The sequence below is a fragment of the Panicum virgatum genome, chromosome 7N (assembly GCF_016808335.1).
Source record: "Panicum virgatum strain AP13 chromosome 7N, P.virgatum_v5, whole genome shotgun sequence".
Taxonomy (NCBI): domain Eukaryota; kingdom Viridiplantae; phylum Streptophyta; class Magnoliopsida; order Poales; family Poaceae; genus Panicum; species Panicum virgatum.
Window position 1 is genome coordinate 46,256,411 of NC_053151.1, and position 19,849 is coordinate 46,276,259.

Below are 19,849 nucleotides of genomic sequence, written 5' to 3' on the forward strand. Positions count from 1 at the left end.
ACAATTTATTTCTTCAAGACCCTAAATATGAAATTATTTTGTAAAAAAAGTCAAAATGCAAAAAGTGCGGCAAATACAACATACAAGTAGGCTCAGGGCCCACTGGCAGCGCCTCAGATACCCCGCGTCCCCTTCCCTAGCGGTCTAGCCGCGCCGCCTCCGCTACGACCGTCGGCGGCCAAATACCGGCCTCGGCGCGCGCCCAGCGAGCCGGATCCGCTCGGCCCGACGGTTCCGCTCGAACCCGTGCCGCACGCCCATGCTACGGCCCCCAATCCCCTCCGCCGGCCGCCGCCTAGCAGCGCGCCTCCCCAAATTTACTGAAGCAATGGCGGCCTCGCATTTCCTCGCAACGGGGAAGCTAACCCACTGCCCGTTCCATGCTGAGCTATCAATCTATCACTATCACAGCTCCGTCATCCTATTGTCTATTGGTACGGGAAGGGATGGTGAGCTTGTGACTGGCAGATTGACAAGTGACAACTGCTGCCTTAGCGGTAGTCGACCTACTGCTACAGGGGCTTCGACTTCGGTCTTCTAACGAAGGTACGAACAGTTTCTCCGCGAGTTTAATTTGAGCAGAATAGCTGCAGTCTCGTACTCGAATCGGAATCCATGATTGCAGAAATCGAGATATTTTAGGAGGCATCCTTCTCTGTCATTGTCATCAGCGTTGAAACCTTTAGTTTCCAGTCTAGTGGCAGTAACAGACCATCAGCCATCACCAGCCACAGCCACGGCATAATCCATTTCCACACGCAGGCACAAACCTTGAGCCTGCACTCTGCTGATTAGGCAGTCCTCTTGTCGATCCATCCTGCAAGAGTGCTATATTGTTAGTGCCTTTTCTCCCCCTTTTAGTTTGATGGATGTGTTTGATTTAACTGAAACGATGCATGTGAGCTTCTCACATATTTGATTTCCGTTTTACCCTGTTGAGCTTTTAGGCTGTTTTGATTTCGGTTTCCCTTCCCCGTGGTTATTGTTATGAGCTTCTCACATCTAACATGTTTAATCTAATCACAGTGGAATATCCTTTTTTTTAAGCATGTGTCGATTACCGATCCTCAATATATCTTATCATAACCCGAAAAAACATTGATGGATGGACTGGAGCTAAGAGAAGAATTTTAAGCAGGGGGATGGCGCTGATCACGAATGTCTCTGACTATGAGGAGCTCGCAAAGCAGAAGCTGTCAAAGATGGTTTATGACTTCTATGCGTTAGGTGCAGAAGACCAGCGGACACTCAAGGAGAATAGGGAGGCATTCTCCAGAATTTTGTAAGTTATCTTACAGATTTGTAGGTTCTAGCTGTGTTTGTATGCAGTGCAGGATCAGCTAAATTGCTAGATGTATTTCATCTTTTATTTTAGGTTTTTGGAGAACCAACTGTATTACCAACTGCATCTTTAAAAGTGAAGAAACTGGCAAATTTTGTGGTGTAAGATTGAAGAACCACAACCTAGCATGTTTGTCTCTAGGGAATAGAAGCATGTTATCTGGGAATTTCTTCTGTGTTAATTTCTTTAGCAGAAAATATAGGAGCAGTCATCCTTTCAGGATAAAGAATAGGAATGGTGAACTGGCACTTATACTAGCTTACTTTATTATTACAGTCCAATAAAATTTTCCAAGGAGTGTTCTTATGTGTTCGATCTAAATCTGGAAACAAGAAGAAAATGAAATACTATGAGTCTGATCATGTCCTTTGTAATGAATGATGATATTAGGTTTCTACCAAGGGTACTGATTGATGTGTCCCATATCAACATGTTCGCGAACGTTTTAGGCTACAACATTTCCATGCCTATTATGGTGGCTCCCACTGCTTTGCACAAACTGGCCCATCCAGAAGGTTCTATCTGGCTACTATAGTTCAGTTAACTTGTCTTCGGGTGTAATTCAAGCTTATTTATGGAGGTTCATCTGAAATGCAGGAGAGGTTGCTTCTGCCCGAGCTGCAGCTGCTGCAGGAACCATCATGGTTTGGAAGATTGCACCCTTGTATTAGTTAAATGATGATTCACATGTTAATTTTTTTACTGGTTACATTTTCAGACTTTGTCTTCATGGTCATCTTGTAGTATTGAAGAAGTTAGCTCGAGCGGACCAGGACTCCGTTTCTTTCAACTTTCAGTATGATCATCATACCTAATGTTACATACCTACATTCTTACCTTATTTTCCCTTATATTTGATCTTCCCCTCTTTACCACCATTGCCATATTTAGGTATTCAAGGACAGGAACTTTGTGCAACAGCTTGTCAGAAGGGCTGAAAACGCTGGCTATAAGGCAATTGCTGTCACTGTTGATGCCCCACGGCTAGGTCACAGGGAAGCTGATGTCAGGAACAGGTCTTCATCTTGAAACTGTATACAATCTGATGTTTTGTAGTTTCAGAAGGAGTTCTGTATCTGAACTATACATGCTTTACCGAAAATACAATCTGGAGCTCATTATATGAATTATGTATTCTTCTTTCTGTCACTAGATTCTCCTTGCCTGAAAATGTGGGATTGAAGTGCTTTGAAGGACTGGATCTCAGCAACATGGACAAGGTTTTTTGAAATCTGAGCTGCTCCAATTGCATAGGGTTGAAATTCAGATGATTACGTTCATTTCATTTTATTTTTACAGAAGTTGCTTTGTAACATTTCAGAATGTTTCTGGCCTTGCTGCATATGTTGCTAGCCAGATTGACAGCTCTCTTTCTTGGAAGGTAGACTTTGCAAAATTTAATGACTTCAACGAACCCTCAGAGATTAATGGCATCTCTCATGCATAACTCAGTGAAAATGAACTATCAATGACATGCACTGCAGGATATCAAGTGGCTACAGATGATTACCCGGTTGCCTATCTTAGTGAAAGGAGTCATAACGGCAGAAGATGGTAAGTATTTGGTTTCAGTTACTTCTTTAAATGTTATGTCACTCAAGCTGAGCTAGCATCCCAAACATTTGCAAATGTGCAGCTCAACTTGCCATTGAATGTGGTGTTGCGGGTATTATCATGTCTAACCACGGGGGACGCCAGCTAGACTATCTTCCTTCAACCATCAGCTGCCTCGAAGAGGTATGCTAACCAATCACAGGCACGGTTGCACAGCTGCCTTGGATATCTTTGGTTGTTGCTAACTTACAGTGGCGATGAAAATTTCAGGTTGTCAGAGAAGCCAAAGGGCGTGTCCCTGTGTTCCTTGACGGCGGCATCCGCCGTGGCACTGACGTGTTCAAGGCCTTGGCATTGGGAGCCTCAGGAGTATTTGTAAGCCCCCCTGCTGGATTACGCTGACTGTCTGACTGAAGAATGAAGGAACAATGTTGAGGTGTAACGCATCATGCTTGTCCTCTGTCAGATTGGAAGGCCCGTCCTGTTCGCCCTCGCCGTGGACGGCGAGGCCGGTGTGAGGAAGGTGCTGCAGATGCTGAGGGACGAGCTGGAGACCGCCATGGCGCTGAGCGGCTGCACGTCGCTGAAGGAGATCACTCGCGGCCATGTCAGCACTGAGGGTGACAGGATCGCTCGCTCTCGGCTGTAGCCTCGCTCTTGCTGTTGGTTTTGTCTGTGTGTTACTGAAACTCGCGGGGCTGCTGAACCTGAAAGCCATGACATAAATGGATTCAGAGATTCAGTAGCGTCAGACACCAGCAGTTCTTGTGTTCCTGGTAGATTCATGCGTACACGCGCAACCATGAAGGGGTGATTGCATTCTTGTTGTTAACTCGTGACTGGTGAATTGCAGATCCGTTTCCCAAATTTATTTGCCTGCCGTCGAGCTTGTGTACAAGCATTCAGCAGCAGTCCGAATGTTATCTGAATTTCTGAATCAGGAGTTCAGAAAAACTCAAAATTACACGCGTGCACACCCATGTCAATGTGAATCACGGCCTTCAGCGGTATACAAAATCGTCGACCATATCGTGCAAGTCAAGAATTTACAGAAAGTACTGATCATTTTTTTTTTGAGATTGAAAGTACTGATCATTTTACCTACGGTAAAAGACAACAAAAAAAGTTACTGCAAGGATAGCTCGTCCTAGCTGGCGGCGGCGGAGCAAACTCCGTTTCAAGCTGCGGTTGACAAAGTCTCCAGGAAGCCTAACCCGCATCGCAGCCGTTGATTCTTCCGTGCTCCGAAATCTCAGCCGTCCGTACTCTCCTGTAACCCCCCTATAACGGGATTTTTATCTGTGTACCATTATAAATTGTTCAAATGACCTACGTACCATCCAAATTTTAGAAAGTTCATTTGTACCTATATTCGAAGTTTCCTTTACATGTGTGCCACTTCCGTCACTTTTATTTGTAACAGCAGTTAACTTGAATGGGAAAAGATGATTTTACCCTTTGTCATTCTCTCTATATAATTTTTCCTCGCTTCATCCTCTGTCCGGCTGTATCTGCACGCCGTCCGCCGCATCCAATGGGAAGGCCTCGGCGTAGCCCTGTCGGGGTCACGGGGAGGCTATGGCGCTGGCCTGGCGGAGTCCTCGCGCGGACCTGCGGGAGCACCCCATAGCGGCGGCTTCGGGCGTGCGCAGGGGAAGAGCCTGCGGGCAGCGGGCTGCAGGCGGATTGCGATAGCTTGCCACACAGGTTCATCGGCCCCCTGTCCCTGCGGCGGCACGGGAGGAGCGGCCGGCGAGCTCGCAACAGCTACGGCGCTCCCCCACGCAAGAGTAGGATTGGATTAGGAGCTGCTGTTGTCAATGGATTCGTCGATTGGATTTGCTGGATATGGAAATCGTAGAGAGCAGGGGCGGTTTGAGCTTGAAATTTTTGTTTTCTCGAGTGAGGTCTGGAGCATCGAAGGCTGTGGAGTACCGGCTCTGGCACGCACGATGCCTCCCGCACGCCCATAGCCTTCGGTTGCTCTGGTTCGGTTCATGTCCCGTTGATCGATCGATGAGGGATCGCGTCTCTCGGGGTTGTTGCGCGCAGGGGTGACCGACCTGGAGATCGAGCTGTCGTCACCGGGGTCGGAGGGGGCACCGTCGCCGACGTCCAGCGCGGGCGTCTCCACGGAGCGACACGACCAGTTTCCGCCCCCGCTGTTGTGGGCGGAGCTCGCCTCCTGCTCCCGGCGGGGAGCACCGTGCTCCCGCAAGCGGCAACTTCAGGGTCGGCCAGCGGAGTGGGCGGCGGCGACGGAGAGGGCCGGCTGAGGGGGGGCGCACAGGGGCGGGGCTCGTCCTAGCTGGCACAGCGGGCGGCGGCGATGGATAGGGCTGACAGCGCGCAGAACGAACTAGAGAAGAGTGGAGGTTGGCTAGGTTGACTTTGGGCAATAGAGTAATTTTACCACCCGTTGAGAGCACCACTGTTAGGATTTAACGGTAAAAGTGACGGAAGTGGCACACAAGTAAAAGAAATTTCGATGAAGGGTACAGAGAAATTTTTTAAACTTTGAATGGCACATAGGTCATTGCAACAATTTATAAAGATACAGTTAAAAACCACCCCTATAACCTTCTCGTCTTCCACGGTTCGTCCCAAAGGCCAAAAGGCAACGAAGACTCGAAGAAGAGAGGAACACTCGAGGGGAAACTGCTCTCTCGGCGATCGCTCGAGGCGGCCTCTCAAGATGGTAATTTCGCGCCCCGATTCTTTGTCCCCTCCGCTAGTTTCGCTCGCAGTTTTGCCGTGCTTCGTGCCCTTTGCGCTGAGGATCGCGATTTGGCGGCGAGAATTTCTGGGGATCCAGATCTTTTAGTTGCCCTTTTTTTTTTGCCCTAGCGTTCGGATTAGAAGTGGAACTAGACGCGATAGTTCTGGGGAATCGCCATTGGATGTTGGGTTTCTTCCGCTATTTCAATCGCAGATGCAGTTGTCTCGACAGTGCTTCAGATTACTTCTCCTTACGCGTCGCATCTGTATGGCTTTGTTCAGGTGCTGCTGCAACCAGATCGGTTCCTGAGCGAGCTGACGAGCATGTACGAGCGGAGCACGGAGAAAGGCTCCGTGTGGGTCACCATGAAGCGATGTGAGTGCCCCTCTCTGTTTACTCGCATGGTGGTTTGTAGATTGGAGTGGGTGAAGAGTTGAAAGTCTGACCTGATGCGTTCTTTGATGTGGGCAGCGTCTCTCAAGGGCAAGGCACAGTTGCAGAAAATGGAGAAGAAGGGGAAGGAGGTGGAGTACCGGTGCCTTGTCCGCGCCTCTGATGGCAAGAAGAGCATCTCCACCTCGGTACTGAGACCATCCTTGTGCTCCTCCTGGGATTATCGGATATGTTTTGGATAGAGTTGATGGTTTTGTGCACACTGTGTAGTGGTGACCAGTGAGCAATTTGCTAGCTTATTTGTTGCTAATTATGTCCGTGCAGTAGTTAAGAGTATGAGTTTAAGATTGACATTTGCATACGTATTCGCCTATGTGCTAAAACATCATGGTCATCGGGTCATCAATTATGGACATATGGTGGTAGGATATGTCTCTCTCTATTCTGTCAAAGGGATTGTATGGATTTATGAAGTTGATAAGAACCCATAAGCTTAGTAAACTGAAGCTTAGTAGAGAGAAATTACAGAATCAGCTTCTTAGTACTGGAATGCATAGGACATCTTGCCAATAATAATATACTTTATGTATTTGTGATTTCTGAGTTGTAATGACGAAATAGCACATGCATTGTTCGACTTCTATCGTTGTATTTAATGTAACCGTGCATGCATGACAATAGCGTGAATATGCCCAACATCTGCTAGTCACTTGGTATAAAGGAAACCTGTAAAGGGTTACCTAATTTGCTTAGCAACTATCTGCTGTAGTTCCTAGGTTTGTCAATTTCGATAACTTGTGATATCTATGTGTGAAATGTTTAAAGAATGAAATTGATTTTCTTTCTGTATTTAATTCTAAATTGTACCAAACAGTGATGGCTCTCATTAATTTCCACAGTTTAGCATTTGGCCAAAACTTTTATTAAGGTGCATATAAATGTAAATATGTGGCTCAAAACACAAGCAGGCATGACATGCTTAGAATTCCAAGTTATTCTCAATAAGTAATTTCCTTGAACTTGTATTGATGTGGAGATGTAAACGATTCCATATCTAGGGACAGGAATATTGGTTCTTGGATCCATAATATATACGTAGTCCAGGTTCACATAAAAAGTAGAGACAAGGTCATCGCAAGCAGTACTAGTAACTTTACCTTTTTTATATTACAGAACCATGACCGTGCAAGTGCAAATTATATTCCGGTAATGCAGATTAAGTATGTGTTAGTTTTCTTCTATTTCGTGTGATTTGCTTGTCCTTGGATCAAATTTGTGCAGAGTCTATTAGAACATCTTCGACCAAATGCTTCTCTATGGAGCTTGATAAGAGTTTTTTTTTTTGAAAAATAGAGCCTGATAAGACTACAAATGTTAATTTACTGGGATGTTGACAGTGGTAGTTTTTTTATTCAATGTCTTCTGAAAACACTCATTTGGAATTACTTTTGTTGTTTTTGTAATGCTTAGTTGACTCGTGAAATTCCTGTATCCTTCCTGTTCCATAAGCACTATTCCAACTTGCTGAAACTGTATATTTATCATTGTGTAATTTGCATAGCTTGTGGAACCTGTTCATGAAACTTGCTGTAATTCAACTTTGGATGACCTCCAGGTCTCTCTAAAGGAGTACGCAAAGTTCCAAGCTTCATATGCAACAGTGCTTAAAGCCCATATGCATGCTCTGAAGAAAAGGGAGAGGAAAGACAGGAAGAAGGCGGCAGATGCTGAGAAGGCCCCCGAGACCGTGCCCAAGAAGCAGAAGAAATCATCCTCAAAGAAATCCTCAGGGTCCAAGTCGTAAGGCGCCTGCAGGACTCACTGTGCCGTCTGTTGTCTACAGCCAGACTAATCTGAGTGTCGTCAAGATTTCCTCATCCATTTTTATTCGTGTTCATGCCTGGGAGGTGAAGCCTGTGAATACACCTTGCCGTCGATACTAGCATTTTTGAAGATGCATTTTGAGGTGAATCTGAGCCGCCATAGTGTTTTTTCTGATTGGCATCAAAGGAAAGACGTGCTCTTTGAGTTTCTAGATCTGATCATTGAATTTTGGTGCTATTTGCGATGGTTCATTGATATTGACAGAGTTCTGGTTCTATTTGGAATTGTTCACTGATGTTGCCAGGATTCTGGTCCCATTAGCAATGGTTAGTTGGTAGATATTTGTTGAATTAGTTCTGGAATACAAATGGGTGGTTGCAATTAGGATTGCCGGAGACCGCAGAATGGCTGGTACTCTGATCATGGTGGCTATGTTCATCAAATTGTTTTATCGATTACCCTTAACTATCAATGTTATCCCGTGCTTGAAATTCCCATATGCTAGTGCTCATCAGAATTTATTTCCATTTTATGTTGGGGGGCATATGACCTACCCCTGCTACAATGCTGAAACGACATGGCGCCTTGCTGGACACTGACATCCTTGGTAGTTTATCTTTGATTCTTCCTGGTAGTTCATGGAATCGTTGTTGAGCAGGAAGCAACAAGCACTGCACGGTTGGTTGAGTCGAGGAGCCGTCACCATCAGCATCTACCACCAGACTAGACACCTGCTAAAAAATACCCATAACAACACGAGACACGCGAGCACTGATCACTCACTGATCCGTCATCACCAACCAAGCGCCGCCGCCGCCGCCGCCGCTCCGAGCGCGCGCACCACCACCCGCACCCGATCCCACCGCTCCACCCACCCCCTCTAAATCTCTTCCTTTTTCCGCCTCCCCTCTCACCAATCTCCAAAAGAACCCACCAATCAATCCCATCGCCCCGCGGCGACGATGAGAGGCCTCCTCGCCTGCGCCAAGCTCGCCCGCCGCGCCGCCGGCTCCTCCGGTGCGGCGCCCGCTCGCGTCCGCCACCTAGCGAGCGCCGCGGAGGCGGCGGAGGCCGAGCTCAAGAAGACGGCGCTCTACGACTTCCACGTCGCCAACGGCGGCAAGATGGTGCCCTTCGCGGGGTGGAGCATGCCCATCCAGTACAAGGACTCCATCATGGAGTCCACCGTCAACTGCCGCACCAACGGCGGCCTCTTCGACGTCGCCCACATGTGCGGCCTCAGCCTCAAGGGCCGCGGGGCCATCCCCTTCCTCGAGTCCCTCGTCATCGCCGACGTCGCGGGCCTCAAGGACGGCACCGGCACGCTCACCGTCTTCACCAACGAGAAAGGCGGCGCTATCGACGACTCCATCGTCACCAAGGTCACCGACCAGCACATATACCTCGTCGTCAACGCTGGCTGCAGGGACAAGGACCTCGCCCACATCGAGGCGCACATGGAGGCCTTCAACAAGAAGGGCGGAGATGTCAAGTGGCACATCCACGATGAGCGCTCGCTGCTCGCATTGCAGGTCAGTGCCGTTCTCTTGCCCTCCTGCTGGTGTTCATGGATCGCTTTAATTGATGACTGCCATACGTGAATATTCCCAATAGTTTTTTTTAATGTGCTGACGATGCAATAACGACAGGACAGAGAAACTATTGTGAAAATGTTTTTTGTTGTTGAAAATGTATTTGAGTTCAGATGTACAGGATCACTAGATGGACGCAGAGGCTTGATTGATACAGTGCAGTTATAACCATTAGATCAGTGGGGGCTTTAGGATGTGTATGGCTGAAAGCAGATTGTTTTGCCAAAAAGCTGATTTTTGTGCTAAATTTCTTTGGTTGGATTTTTATTTCAATATGTACCCAGTGATGCTATGGAGTGTAGACTATGATTGGTGATTGGTGAAAAGTGTTTGCAGTTTATCTGAGATCTCTGTATTAGTTTGTGGTGTACTGGTGTTTGAATTTTCTGCCAGTATCACAGTGTGTTTAGGGGGTGTTTGGTTCCTAGCCACACTTTGCCACACCTAATATTAGGTAAGTTTGACCAAGTTGGTAGGTGTTTGGTTGGTAACCAAGCTTATTGATGTGATGGCATGACACTAGTTCAGTATGCAGATCCGAATTTTGATCTTGATGTTATGTTGATGGTAAAACAATATTTTTTATGATTCATATGCACATGTCTGGTGGGCTTCTTTCTGACTGTTAACTATGATTTCAGATTGATGAATCGTAAGAGAGACATCCATGCAATTTAGTTGGATCCACTAATTGATTTAGGGTATCAAGCGATGTTGCTTGCTTGCTAGTTGCAAGTCAAACGTGATAACCTTAGAGTGTTTTCTGGGCTTCAATCAATTGTTTTACCTGAGATAGCAGGTTTGCATGTCATTTTCTTGGTTGGTGGAAGTAAGCTGCCTCCATGGTCTTGTGGTTAAGAAATACCTAGAGTGGATTGTCAAAACAGTCAACTCCAAGTTCATATGAATTTGTTAACGCAACACATGGAACGTGGTTCCTGATGAACCTTTTTTTTAAACTCCATCCATGGTTCACAATTTCTTTACTAAGTAGGAGGATAAATGTTTTGGCTGCTCTGTAACCATACATAGAATCAATCTACATGATCTGTAATTATGGTTTTCATGTCTAATTCCTTGGGAAGCAGTCTCCCAAATATGTACCCTCCCTAAGCATTTTTAATATTACTTCACAGAAGTGATCAACTTTCACTTTTGTGGCAAATAGAATGTTCATTTATCCTAGTGCTTATGTGTACCAGCTCCCAAATTCATAGAAAGGCAGCATATTGTATAACTTATTCCTTGACATACATAGGGTCCTCTTGCTGCACCTACCCTCCAGTTGCTGACAAAAGAATATTTGAGCAAAATGTACTTCAGTGACTTCAAGATGATTGACATCAATGGATATGCATGCTTTCTTACAAGAACAGGGTATATCTTTGATCTTTTACTTCCATTATTTGAATAACACCCACACCTCCACCTCATATGATTCTGGTGCTTCCTTAAAAGCTAGGTGAAGTCCTTAAGTACTAACTTACTTTGATTAGTCACTGCTCATCCATCATACTTGTACATAAAGAAATTGTATCATTTCCTGTTCCATCATGCCAAAGTGATATACTTTGGTGATTATTGTTCAACCAACTGTATACAGTCATCAAAGCTATCTTAGATGATCTTTTCTCAAAATTCTTTTCCACAAATTTATTGACATGGTTCTATTTGACCTTCCCAACATACATATTAACTATGATGGGTTTATGTTTTCTTTTGTCAATGAGGGGTGGACGTAAATTTCCTATATTGTTTCACAATTCAGAATTGTTTCAATATTCTAAGTATATCTTATTTCAGTTACACTGGTGAGGATGGCTTTGAAATCTCTGTTCCATCAGAGAATGCAGTCGATCTTGCAAAGGCTATCTTGGAGAAATCCGAGGACAAGGTCCGGCTGACTGGATTGGGTGCCCGTGACAGTCTCCGCCTGGAGGCTGGTCTCTGCCTGTACGGCAACGACATGGAGCAACACATCACGCCAGTCGAAGCCGGCCTCTCATGGGCAATCGGCAAAAGGAGGAGAGCAGAAGGTGGTTTCCTTGGTGCAGATGTGATCCTCAAGCAGCTTCAGGAAGGCCCAAAGATCAGGCGTGTTGGCATGTTCACACAAGGGCCGCCTGCACGGGGTCACAGTGAGCTTGTGAGCAGCTCTGGGGAGAAAATCGGTGAGGTGACCAGCGGAGGATTCAGCCCCTGCCTAAAGAAGAACATCGCCATGGGTTACGTTAAGTCAGGTTTGCATAAGGCTGGGACAGAATTCAAGGTTGTTGTTCGTGGTAAGTCCTATGACGCTGTTGTGACAAAGATGCCCTTCGTGCCAACCAAGTACTACAAGCCCTCATAGATTGTACAAACAGATGTTCTTTCAGGCTTCTCTCTTGCAATTCTCTTGCCGCAGTCTGTCCCTGACACAGGCTTCTGCAGTGTTGCAGCTGTAACTTCTGTAAGACTCCCTCTTACAGCTTGACATTTTACTTCTGCCTGCTAATAATGCTTCATATTTTCAAAAGCAAATATGTTCATGTGTGGAATTCGTGATCAAATCTGTGGGCTGCTGAACGCTGAAAAAGGGTTGTGCTGTTATAGTGTTGTTAATGCTTATCTTGAAACATTCACAGCTCGAGATGCCAATGTTGTAAAGAAAACAACAGATGTTTGACGCATGTGTGTACTTTCAGTAGAATCATAGAACCTCGCTTCATGCCCCATTTGAATGTGGCTTGGTCGCGCAAAGATTCCGAGAAAAAGAATATGGATCATAGAACCTGTTCTTGCAGGCGCTGAGCTGAGCTTTGCTCAAGCCTACGCCTGCTTGCTGTGTTGTTGCAATTTGGATGAACAGCGTACCAGCAACTTCTGCAAAGCACACGCAGCCTTTGCCCAGTACTAAGTCACTAAAAATCTCATCAAATTCATTCCAAGCTCGGTGACAAGGGATGAATGCCTGCAAGGCTCCAACGGCCAAGTAATCGGCAGTTCTGATGGCGCCACCAGCAGGCTGCCACCAAACACTGAATTCTTAATTCTTACTGATCGGTATGCAAAAGGAAATAACAGGGAACTATCAGAGCATCGGTTGGGAACTAGAGAGGCACGATGCCACAAACGAACGCCGCCGTTGCGATTCGCACTGTGGAGCGGGCGAGCAGCACGGCGCGCGCGCGACGCGGCAACCAGAGGCTGCCTTGCTCCGTGCCAACGCAGGCTGCGGCGGGTGGCTCGCCGGTGCTCCTAGCGCCGATTCCGGAGCAGTGTCCTCCTCCTGGCCTCGCTTGCCGGCTCTCGGCTCGCCGGGGTGTGGCCTTGCCGCCGGCCACGGCGACCAAGGGTTGGACGGTATCCCAATTACCGTTCAGGCCTCCGGGGTGGATGGTATTTCATTTACCGTCCACCCCCTGGGCAGCCGTGGGCCGTCCGATCCTCTGCCGACGGCTAGGATACATCGATTCAGTCAAGCTTGCGAAGGAACGGGCCTCTTCAGTCTTCCCCGCGGCCCCTCGTCGAGGCTCGATCCCGCGGCACTTCCTCGCCGAACTCCGGCGAGTCCCCAAGCCTTGCTTGCACGAGCGTCAAGCCGGAGTTCTTTCGATCTGTCCATAAGAAATCTCGTCGGGGTCTTCTTGTATGTCAAATCGGATGCATTTTATTTATTCTTCTCTTGGACTTTCCTGAACACTGATTCTCAGGTCGTTTCTGCGTCCATGGGTGATCGGTCGGATACTCCTGATGGATGCACCTGCGCCGCCGTGCGGTGTTTAGAGCCGGAGAGGCGTCGGAGAAGAAGCTTTTTGCTCGAAACAACCGAGAGTCCATCTCGCACTGAAATGTTTTTTCTATGCATCATCTGAGGAAGAAGGAAGATGCCTGCAGGCCTGATAGCCTTGGTGCGCACGCCGTCCGCTGGGCGGCGGCGGCGCCAGACCTTGTATTCGTCAAACATAGTCTCTGCTCTTTAGGAGAACCGAGAGAGAAAGGTTCTGCCCGGTGTTTGCCTTCTGCGACCTAAACTGATGAAACCCCAAAACTGAAGAACATTGCCTCAAGCCCTCAACCACGGTGTCTTCCTCCGGCCACCGCGAGCTAAGCCCAGAAAGCAGACATGTTCAAATTTTGAGATACTTCCGTCCGTGCCGCGAGAGAACTTGACACTCCGCATGCTGAGCGTTTTCAGATCTCTGGTTATTCAGAATAGGCAGTGTATATTCCATCTGCATTCTCTGATGAGGAAAGGAGCATCTCAGTTTGTGCTCAACAAACTTTATACAGTTGATCAAAGCCATCTTATGTCAGCTTTTTTCAAAGTTCTTCAGTACAACATTTTACATCCACTTTATCTATATGTGTTTTTCACAATTTATTGGCATGGTTCTAAATGATCTTTCCAACATCCACTATACGTGTTGCGCATATGTGCAGAACAGTAATTGTGGTGTTTTCTGAGTACTCACACAAATCAAGTGTTGCAGTTGCACATGTTGCAGTAGCAAACTTTTTAAGGTTGTGATGGGGTGAAATGTTCGTTTCTGGAACACAAACTAGATATGACACTATACCGGGCCATGGATGCAAAGAATTCCAAGAAAATTCGTGGAGAAAGAAAGATTGTAGATTCCCATCCAAGGGCACGGTGCAAAATTTCAGATCCCCCCCCCCCAGTTCGTAGTTACAAGGTATAGCGTACACAATACGAATTAGCATCAAAATTAAGCTAGTTACCCATATTATCTCCTATAAAACGCGAACGCGTAATGTAGCATGATTCTACCTAAGATCATAGCATCATGTTAATTCCGATAGTGACTCAGGAAACAACTGATTATTTTTTTAGAAATTCAGAATTATGACCTATTGCAAAACCTTAGCATCATAGTTGTGTGCAGTACGTACATTTATTGATTGTCGCAAGGTAGGAAAACGAATTGCTCATACCTTTCACTTGCTAGCTTCAATAGAGAATGTTGAAAAGAGTAAAACAACCTTCTAGAATATTCTCCACCATGCAAGAAGGAGATATTTTCAATGCAGCACTCTAGAATTATTAATAACTAAAATTAAAATGTGTTAGAATATTTAGAAATTCTTTAGAAAGGGAACAGTTGTTTTAATACCATGGTTCCTCTTGGCCTATAAATAGAGACCCCTCCTTAGCTCCCTCCCTTAGCTTGCTATGACATTCAATCATGAGCATGGTAGATAAAAGGCGGTAGTGGTAGAGATAAATAGAGACCTCTCCCTTGTGATTTAGGCAACAATGCAAAAACCATACTGACCGTATACTCCAGGAAAGAGATAAAACATGTGTGGACCACACATAATGGTAATTATTGTCTAGATCACTTTATAGGACCATTTTGTCATTTAGCTGATGGTGTTTAGATCACTTTACGGTCCTATCTTAACACATAATGATGATAAATTCTTACTAGAATTTTTTTTTACAGTCCCATCTTAACACCATCCATATAGTTGGATGACATTGGAATTTTTTTTCTCTAGAGGGTAACCATCCATATAAAACTCATTGACATTTTCTAATAATATCTGAGAGCATCCTAACTGGGCGGATTGTATTAGCAAATTTATTCAGTATGATGTCTTATGCTTTCTATAATGGTAAAAGTTTGAATGGAGAATGGGGTCTTCCTAATGTCTTGGTCAATTGCAAACTGTAAGTTAAAAGTGCTCGTCCATACTATGGGAGAACAATAATCAACACAATTTAGAATGATCTGATTAGGGGCACCAATGATGTAATATCTAATTATGTGTTTGATGATAAACTACCAATATTTTTTATGCATCTAGATTCCTCACTCAGAGTATTTTCTTCAAAATATGGCATGACAAAGCTGTGAAAATTCTGCAACTTCATTGCATCTCATATGACATTGAAATTAGCTTGGCACTTATTGATGGGATTTATTCAATAAATCATTATGTGAGTTGAGGGGCCCAAAAATTGCTAGCATCAATGCCCCCGTTCCTTTTTTTTGACTGGCGCGAAACTTTTTTGGATGATCGCTACCTAGTTGATAATAGTGTTTCTCCAGTTCTTACTTCTGTTTGGACATCTAAAAAAGAAGATGTAAGATATCTGTGAAAATAATCCAAGTGAAGTAGGTGCAGGAATCCAGAAGAATGAACCTTGTTTTGGAAAGAACATTGCTGGTGAAGGTAACTCTGTAGACAAAAGTAACTTGCCCTTTGATGTTACCGCTGAAGATGGATTGAAAATCCAGCGCCATTCGAGGTATCATGATACAAAAGCCTCAAGATGAGAAGCCAGTCCTTGAATTTTTATCTATCTTAAAGCTACTGGACAGTGTTGTTTCCATTTCTTATGTACTGTACCATAATGCTCATTGTTGATTTCATTTGAAGGATGAATGTGACAACGAGCATTTGGGAAGATTGTCTGAACTTTTGTTGATTAATTCTCATTTTATTGGTGATGTAATTTCTCTAAGATAGTGGAACGGATTTCATTTTCCTTGCATGCTTTCCACAAAGAGTATGACAATAAGACATATGATCAGCTGCTATGATGGTAATTTTTGTTTCTTATTCTACTGTACGACCTCTATAGCTATAGGAATTGTTCTAGTTTGTGGTACATTTCGATACTCAGGTTAACTGAACAACTCGAGTTTTACAACCACCCAGAGTTACTTAACTCGGGCCGTGCATCTTCATTTTAACGTAATTCCATTGTGCTATATCTAGCAAGTGTGTCGGTGCCCTGTAGCAGAGATACCCACTTCTACTGCAGCAAGTCAGGACTCGCATAATCATCCGCGACTAACGCCATAAGGGGCAGAGCAGCCAGGCCCCACGGGTCAGGCTCCTACATCACCAGGCCAACGGCCCCGGACCCACTCCCAGCTCTGGGACGGGTCCGGTGACGCCACGTGTCTCCGAGAAGGGGAAGCTCCGAACCAACAGCCGGGGGCCCGGACCCCCATAGGGGCCCGGGACCCCCCCTGCGACTGTCCGGACCTCCATGCGCATAGAACCAGCATACCGCCGGGGGGAGAGGGGTCCGGAGGCTCCACGTGTCCCGCAGGTGCGGGCGCGGGCGAGGGTCTTCCACTGGAAGGCTCGCCCACCCACCACATTCAATGCGGGTGGTTGAGGCGTGCTCTGCCACCGCGGCACGCGGGGCAGCCTTTGTCAGGTCTCACTGTAGACCGTATTTTACCGAGGTACACAGTGCAGCCGCCTGCGCCGCACCCGCGCAGAGCCCGTCTGCTGCATTAATTAGATACGACGGCATGACACTTTTCCACCATGCCGCCTACGCCGCAAGCTACACGGCCCGTACAGCTACGTGGCAGGCGACGCCGCTAGCTACGCCTGGCGCCGTTTCGACAAGACAACGCCTGGACATGCTGAACGGGGGATTCCAGGAGCAGGCAAGGAAATCCAGGAGAGAGATATCCTTCGCCTGCGACGCCATAATGTATGAACAGTACGTTATTTTATACTGCACCAATTGGGCCCACCTGTCGGGGACCCAACGGCCATGTATGCGCCCCCCTTGAGATATAAAAGGGAGGTGCTCGCTGTACACAACAAGCCATCAAGAGCACACTCAGACGCGCGCTGGACTCAGCTCCAAACTCTTCAGTCTTGAGCAATACAGCATACAGTGGACGTAGGGTATTACGCTCCGGCGGCCCGAACCACTCTAAACTCGGTGTGTTCATCGTGTTCTTGGTGTTCTTGAGCGAGATCGAACTAGTCCTAGCTAACCCTCGAGTACTCACCCTCTGGACTTAGGCGGGTGCATTCCGCCACCCGGCTGTGGTTTGCCACACCACGACAAAGTGGAATTGCTTTTATGTTACATAATGTCTTATTAGTATGATTTTGTATGGATACATGTTTTTCTCCTTAATTTGCCCTTTTGAGTTTATATGTATATAACAGTGAAGAACCATCCATGTTATGGAAGGTCCCGAGGGGGTTGTACATAACACAAAGGACATTCTTAATATAGTTACAGACTGCTGTCGAGCTCTTGAAATTTGAATGTACACCTGATATAAGTATAAGTAGCAATTTCTTTGATGTGGAAGATAGGGTGACGACCCAGGAAAATGCTACCTTGGAAGCAACTTATTGCTAGTGACGAAACTAAAACAACAGTTTTTGCATCACATTCAGATGAGGCGTCAATGCTTTTTCCTGAGTTGTAATACCCGGCAGCATTCCTCTACCTCCACCTGTTTGTCTTTTGGTCCCAAAACTGTATGCAAACACTATATTAGGGAGTGCCTGTACATTTCTGAAGAAATGTATGGTGAACCTACGGTATATTTTCCATGTGCATGAGAGGGAAGGATGTATAAGTTGAGATCCGATGACCTTCGTGTTGGATTGGGAGGATGAAGGCTTATCTTCTCGTGTGTTTAGGATGTGAATGTTCAGTGATGTGCATTTAAGCATGGAACCATCAATTAATGTTTCGTTTCAGGCTGTTAGTAATCCTTGCGCATAGCTTTGGTTGTTTTGCATGTTTCAGTTTATAGTCTGCATGCGCATGAGCACCAGCTTGTGGTTGCCGTGCGCATAGGACAGCATGCCGAGAATAGCTCGAGCACGACTCTGGAGCGAGCGGACTGAGTGCCACATCGTGGGCGTGGGGATGGACATGTCCATGCGCGGTGTGCGGCTGTCCAACCGTGAGCTTCTGCATTTTGTACTCCGTTCCGTTTCAGTAAAAGGCAAAGAGAAAAACAGAGAACGCTGTTAAGTTGTTCGCAGCACCAAATTACTCGAGTCCAAGTGATCGCGTGTGTTTTCTTGCCGTGTGAGTTCGTCCTCCGGCGAGCTCGTGTCCTCGACGCTGGCGTACATCGCCGGGTTGAGGTCTGACACAGGCAGTTTGACTCCATATGAATGGAAACTTGCGGATGCAGGCAGCTCAGGTGCTCTATTAGAAAGACGAACGCATCGGCGCAAACAAATGCAACCGAGACGAACGGATATATAGAGGGTATACCGTGCAAATTTGTCAGCGATCGCCGGACTTGTCTGCAGATACATGCCACAAAAACCATGAATTCACTAGTGAGCATGGCTGCGCGGCTGGTTGGCCTCCCGGCCGGCAAGGGAGGGGACAGGCGTTAAGCTCCTGCCTCGACACGGGTACATGCTCATCTCCCTCGGAGGGGTCGCCCGGCCCCTGATCCTCCCTGCCAACTTATGCTTCGTGTCGGCTGGGCAGCTCCACCATCAGCTGCTGCAGCTCCACGACACCAAGCTCTGGGACAAAACCTGAATTCCAAATGCAGTTTACGCCAACAAATTCCTGCACTAGTGCCACGTTTAGTTGCAGCATTGGATCACTAAATCACTCGAACGGTCGAACCTGAACCATTTTGCCTGATGCCAAATTGCATTGCAGCAGAATAGCGGATGGGGCCTCTTGCACTTGCTCACCTTCACGGCTTGTCGGCTTCATCTAAGCAATTGCGGAGGATCAGTCGTTCATTCTTCAGCAAGGAGTAGTTGCACTTTCTGACAGATGCTCAACAGTCAACAGCACGAGGCATCGGCCTCAGCCCCAGGGAAAAAAAAAGCTCACGCAGCAGAAGAATCAGCACAGTGCTGCACCTTCTATAAACTTGTAATTTACCAGCTGTAAAAATTTGCGTGCCCTGCCGCTGCGGCGGTATTTATGTCGTGCTGCCGCATTCAGTTTCTTCAGAGAGAACGGCAGGCATTTTATTGCCAATAGTTTTTGTCAGTTGCCTGCCGAGTGCCGTGTGATGGATGCCGTGACGCAGTGCAGTAGCTGATCATGCGCTGCGGCTAATTGTCACTTGCTGTCATTATTCAGCTTTACTAACAACTACTGGCTACTTGTTTAATTGGCTACTTGTTGTCATTATTTGCTAAGACTAAAACGACTCAGATGCCTTATTTTCCAGTGTACATACTAATGTAACTTTACAGCAGCACTCCTACATTGTGCATACACCACAATGCACTGCCAATTCTGGTTTTCCATTCTTTAAGTTCATTAGCTACTGTACTAATAGAGTCATGTATTGCACATCCATTTCGTTTCCCGGCGATCTGCAAATAAGAATTTGCAAGTCTCAATGCAATGAGAATCTACATACCTCTTCACGCATAGTATGAAGAACCTGTACTTAACTGACCGGCACTCCCTTAAGGCTATGTCCAACGGTGCCCTGTAAAGGGCCCTCCCCGCACGTACGGGGAGCTTTGGGGGGAGGAAGCCCTCCAACGGCTCCCCCCATGGCCCCCCTGTATATTGGGGGGAGTTGAAACTCCCCCATGTATGGGGGGAGTTGAAACTCCCCCTATATCTCTAATCACACTGTTTCTTTGCGATATTAATCTTATTTGAGCCCCGTAACACGATAATAATGTGTATTATGACAGTAT

At 46.5% G+C, this 19,849-nt stretch overlaps 3 protein-coding genes across 7 annotated transcripts; all 3 read left to right on the forward strand.

Moving 5' to 3' along the window:
* Positions 1–198: 198 nt before the first annotated feature.
* LOC120682637 (peroxisomal (S)-2-hydroxy-acid oxidase GLO3-like) lies at positions 199–3,794 on the forward strand. Of its 5 annotated transcripts, none has more exons than XM_039964613.1 (12): positions 199–546; positions 1,139–1,282; positions 1,733–1,857; positions 1,940–1,986; positions 2,061–2,138; positions 2,234–2,358; positions 2,496–2,562; positions 2,664–2,723; positions 2,827–2,896; positions 2,979–3,079; positions 3,167–3,271; positions 3,363–3,794. In XM_039964613.1, the coding sequence occupies exons 2-12, from the start codon at positions 1,143–1,145 to the stop codon at positions 3,543–3,545; spliced, it is 1,101 nt and encodes a 366-aa protein (XP_039820547.1). In that variant the 5' UTR covers positions 199–546; positions 1,139–1,142; the 3' UTR covers positions 3,546–3,794. The 5 variants fall into 5 exon arrangements, with proteins under 5 accessions (XP_039820547.1, XP_039820548.1, XP_039820544.1 ...); XM_039964614.1 differs by lacking the exon at positions 199–546 and adding an exon at positions 572–898 and having other exon boundaries at positions 1,940–2,006; positions 2,087–2,138; XM_039964610.1 differs by lacking the exon at positions 199–546 and adding an exon at positions 575–898.
* A 1,643-nt stretch (positions 3,795–5,437) lies between these two features.
* On the forward strand, positions 5,438–8,216 carry LOC120683483 (signal recognition particle 14 kDa protein-like). The gene is made up of 4 exons (XM_039965561.1): positions 5,438–5,594; positions 5,897–5,990; positions 6,087–6,196; positions 7,624–8,216. The coding sequence occupies exons 1-4, from the start codon at positions 5,592–5,594 to the stop codon at positions 7,810–7,812; spliced, it is 396 nt and encodes a 131-aa protein (XP_039821495.1). The 5' UTR covers positions 5,438–5,591; the 3' UTR covers positions 7,813–8,216.
* Positions 8,217–8,538: 322 nt separating this feature from the next.
* Positions 8,539–11,999, forward strand: LOC120683482 (aminomethyltransferase, mitochondrial-like). Its single transcript, XM_039965560.1, has 3 exons — positions 8,539–9,364; positions 10,683–10,801; positions 11,228–11,999. Exons 1-3 carry the CDS (start codon positions 8,795–8,797, stop codon positions 11,772–11,774), a joined length of 1,236 nt encoding a protein of 411 aa, XP_039821494.1. The 5' UTR covers positions 8,539–8,794; the 3' UTR covers positions 11,775–11,999.
* The last annotated feature ends 7,850 nt before the right edge of the window (positions 12,000–19,849 follow it).

What these genes read in the sequence shown, in the direction of transcription:
- LOC120682637 (XM_039964610.1), top strand. An exon ending in CAAACTGGCCCATCCAGAAG is followed by an intron (nt 1,858 to 1,939) that starts GTTCTATCTGGC and finishes TCTGAAATGCAG; the next exon opens with GAGAGGTTGCTTCTGCCCGA. An exon ending in ACAGCTCTCTTTCTTGGAAG is followed by an intron (nt 2,724 to 2,826) that starts GTAGACTTTGCA and finishes CATGCACTGCAG; the next exon opens with GATATCAAGTGGCTACAGAT.
- LOC120683483 (XM_039965561.1), top strand. An exon ending in GTGGGTCACCATGAAGCGAT is followed by an intron (nt 5,991 to 6,086) that starts GTGAGTGCCCCT and finishes TGATGTGGGCAG; the next exon opens with CGTCTCTCAAGGGCAAGGCA. An exon ending in AGAAGAGCATCTCCACCTCG is followed by an intron (nt 6,197 to 7,623) that starts GTACTGAGACCA and finishes GATGACCTCCAG; the next exon opens with GTCTCTCTAAAGGAGTACGC.
- LOC120683482 (XM_039965560.1), top strand. Translation starts at nt 8,795, where the DNA reads ATGAGAGGCCTCCTCGCCTGCGCCAAGCTCGCCCGCCGCGCCGCCGGC. An exon ending in GCTCGCTGCTCGCATTGCAG is followed by an intron (nt 9,365 to 10,682) that starts GTCAGTGCCGTT and finishes TGACATACATAG; the next exon opens with GGTCCTCTTGCTGCACCTAC. An exon ending in TGCTTTCTTACAAGAACAGG is followed by an intron (nt 10,802 to 11,227) that starts GTATATCTTTGA and finishes ATCTTATTTCAG; the next exon opens with TTACACTGGTGAGGATGGCT.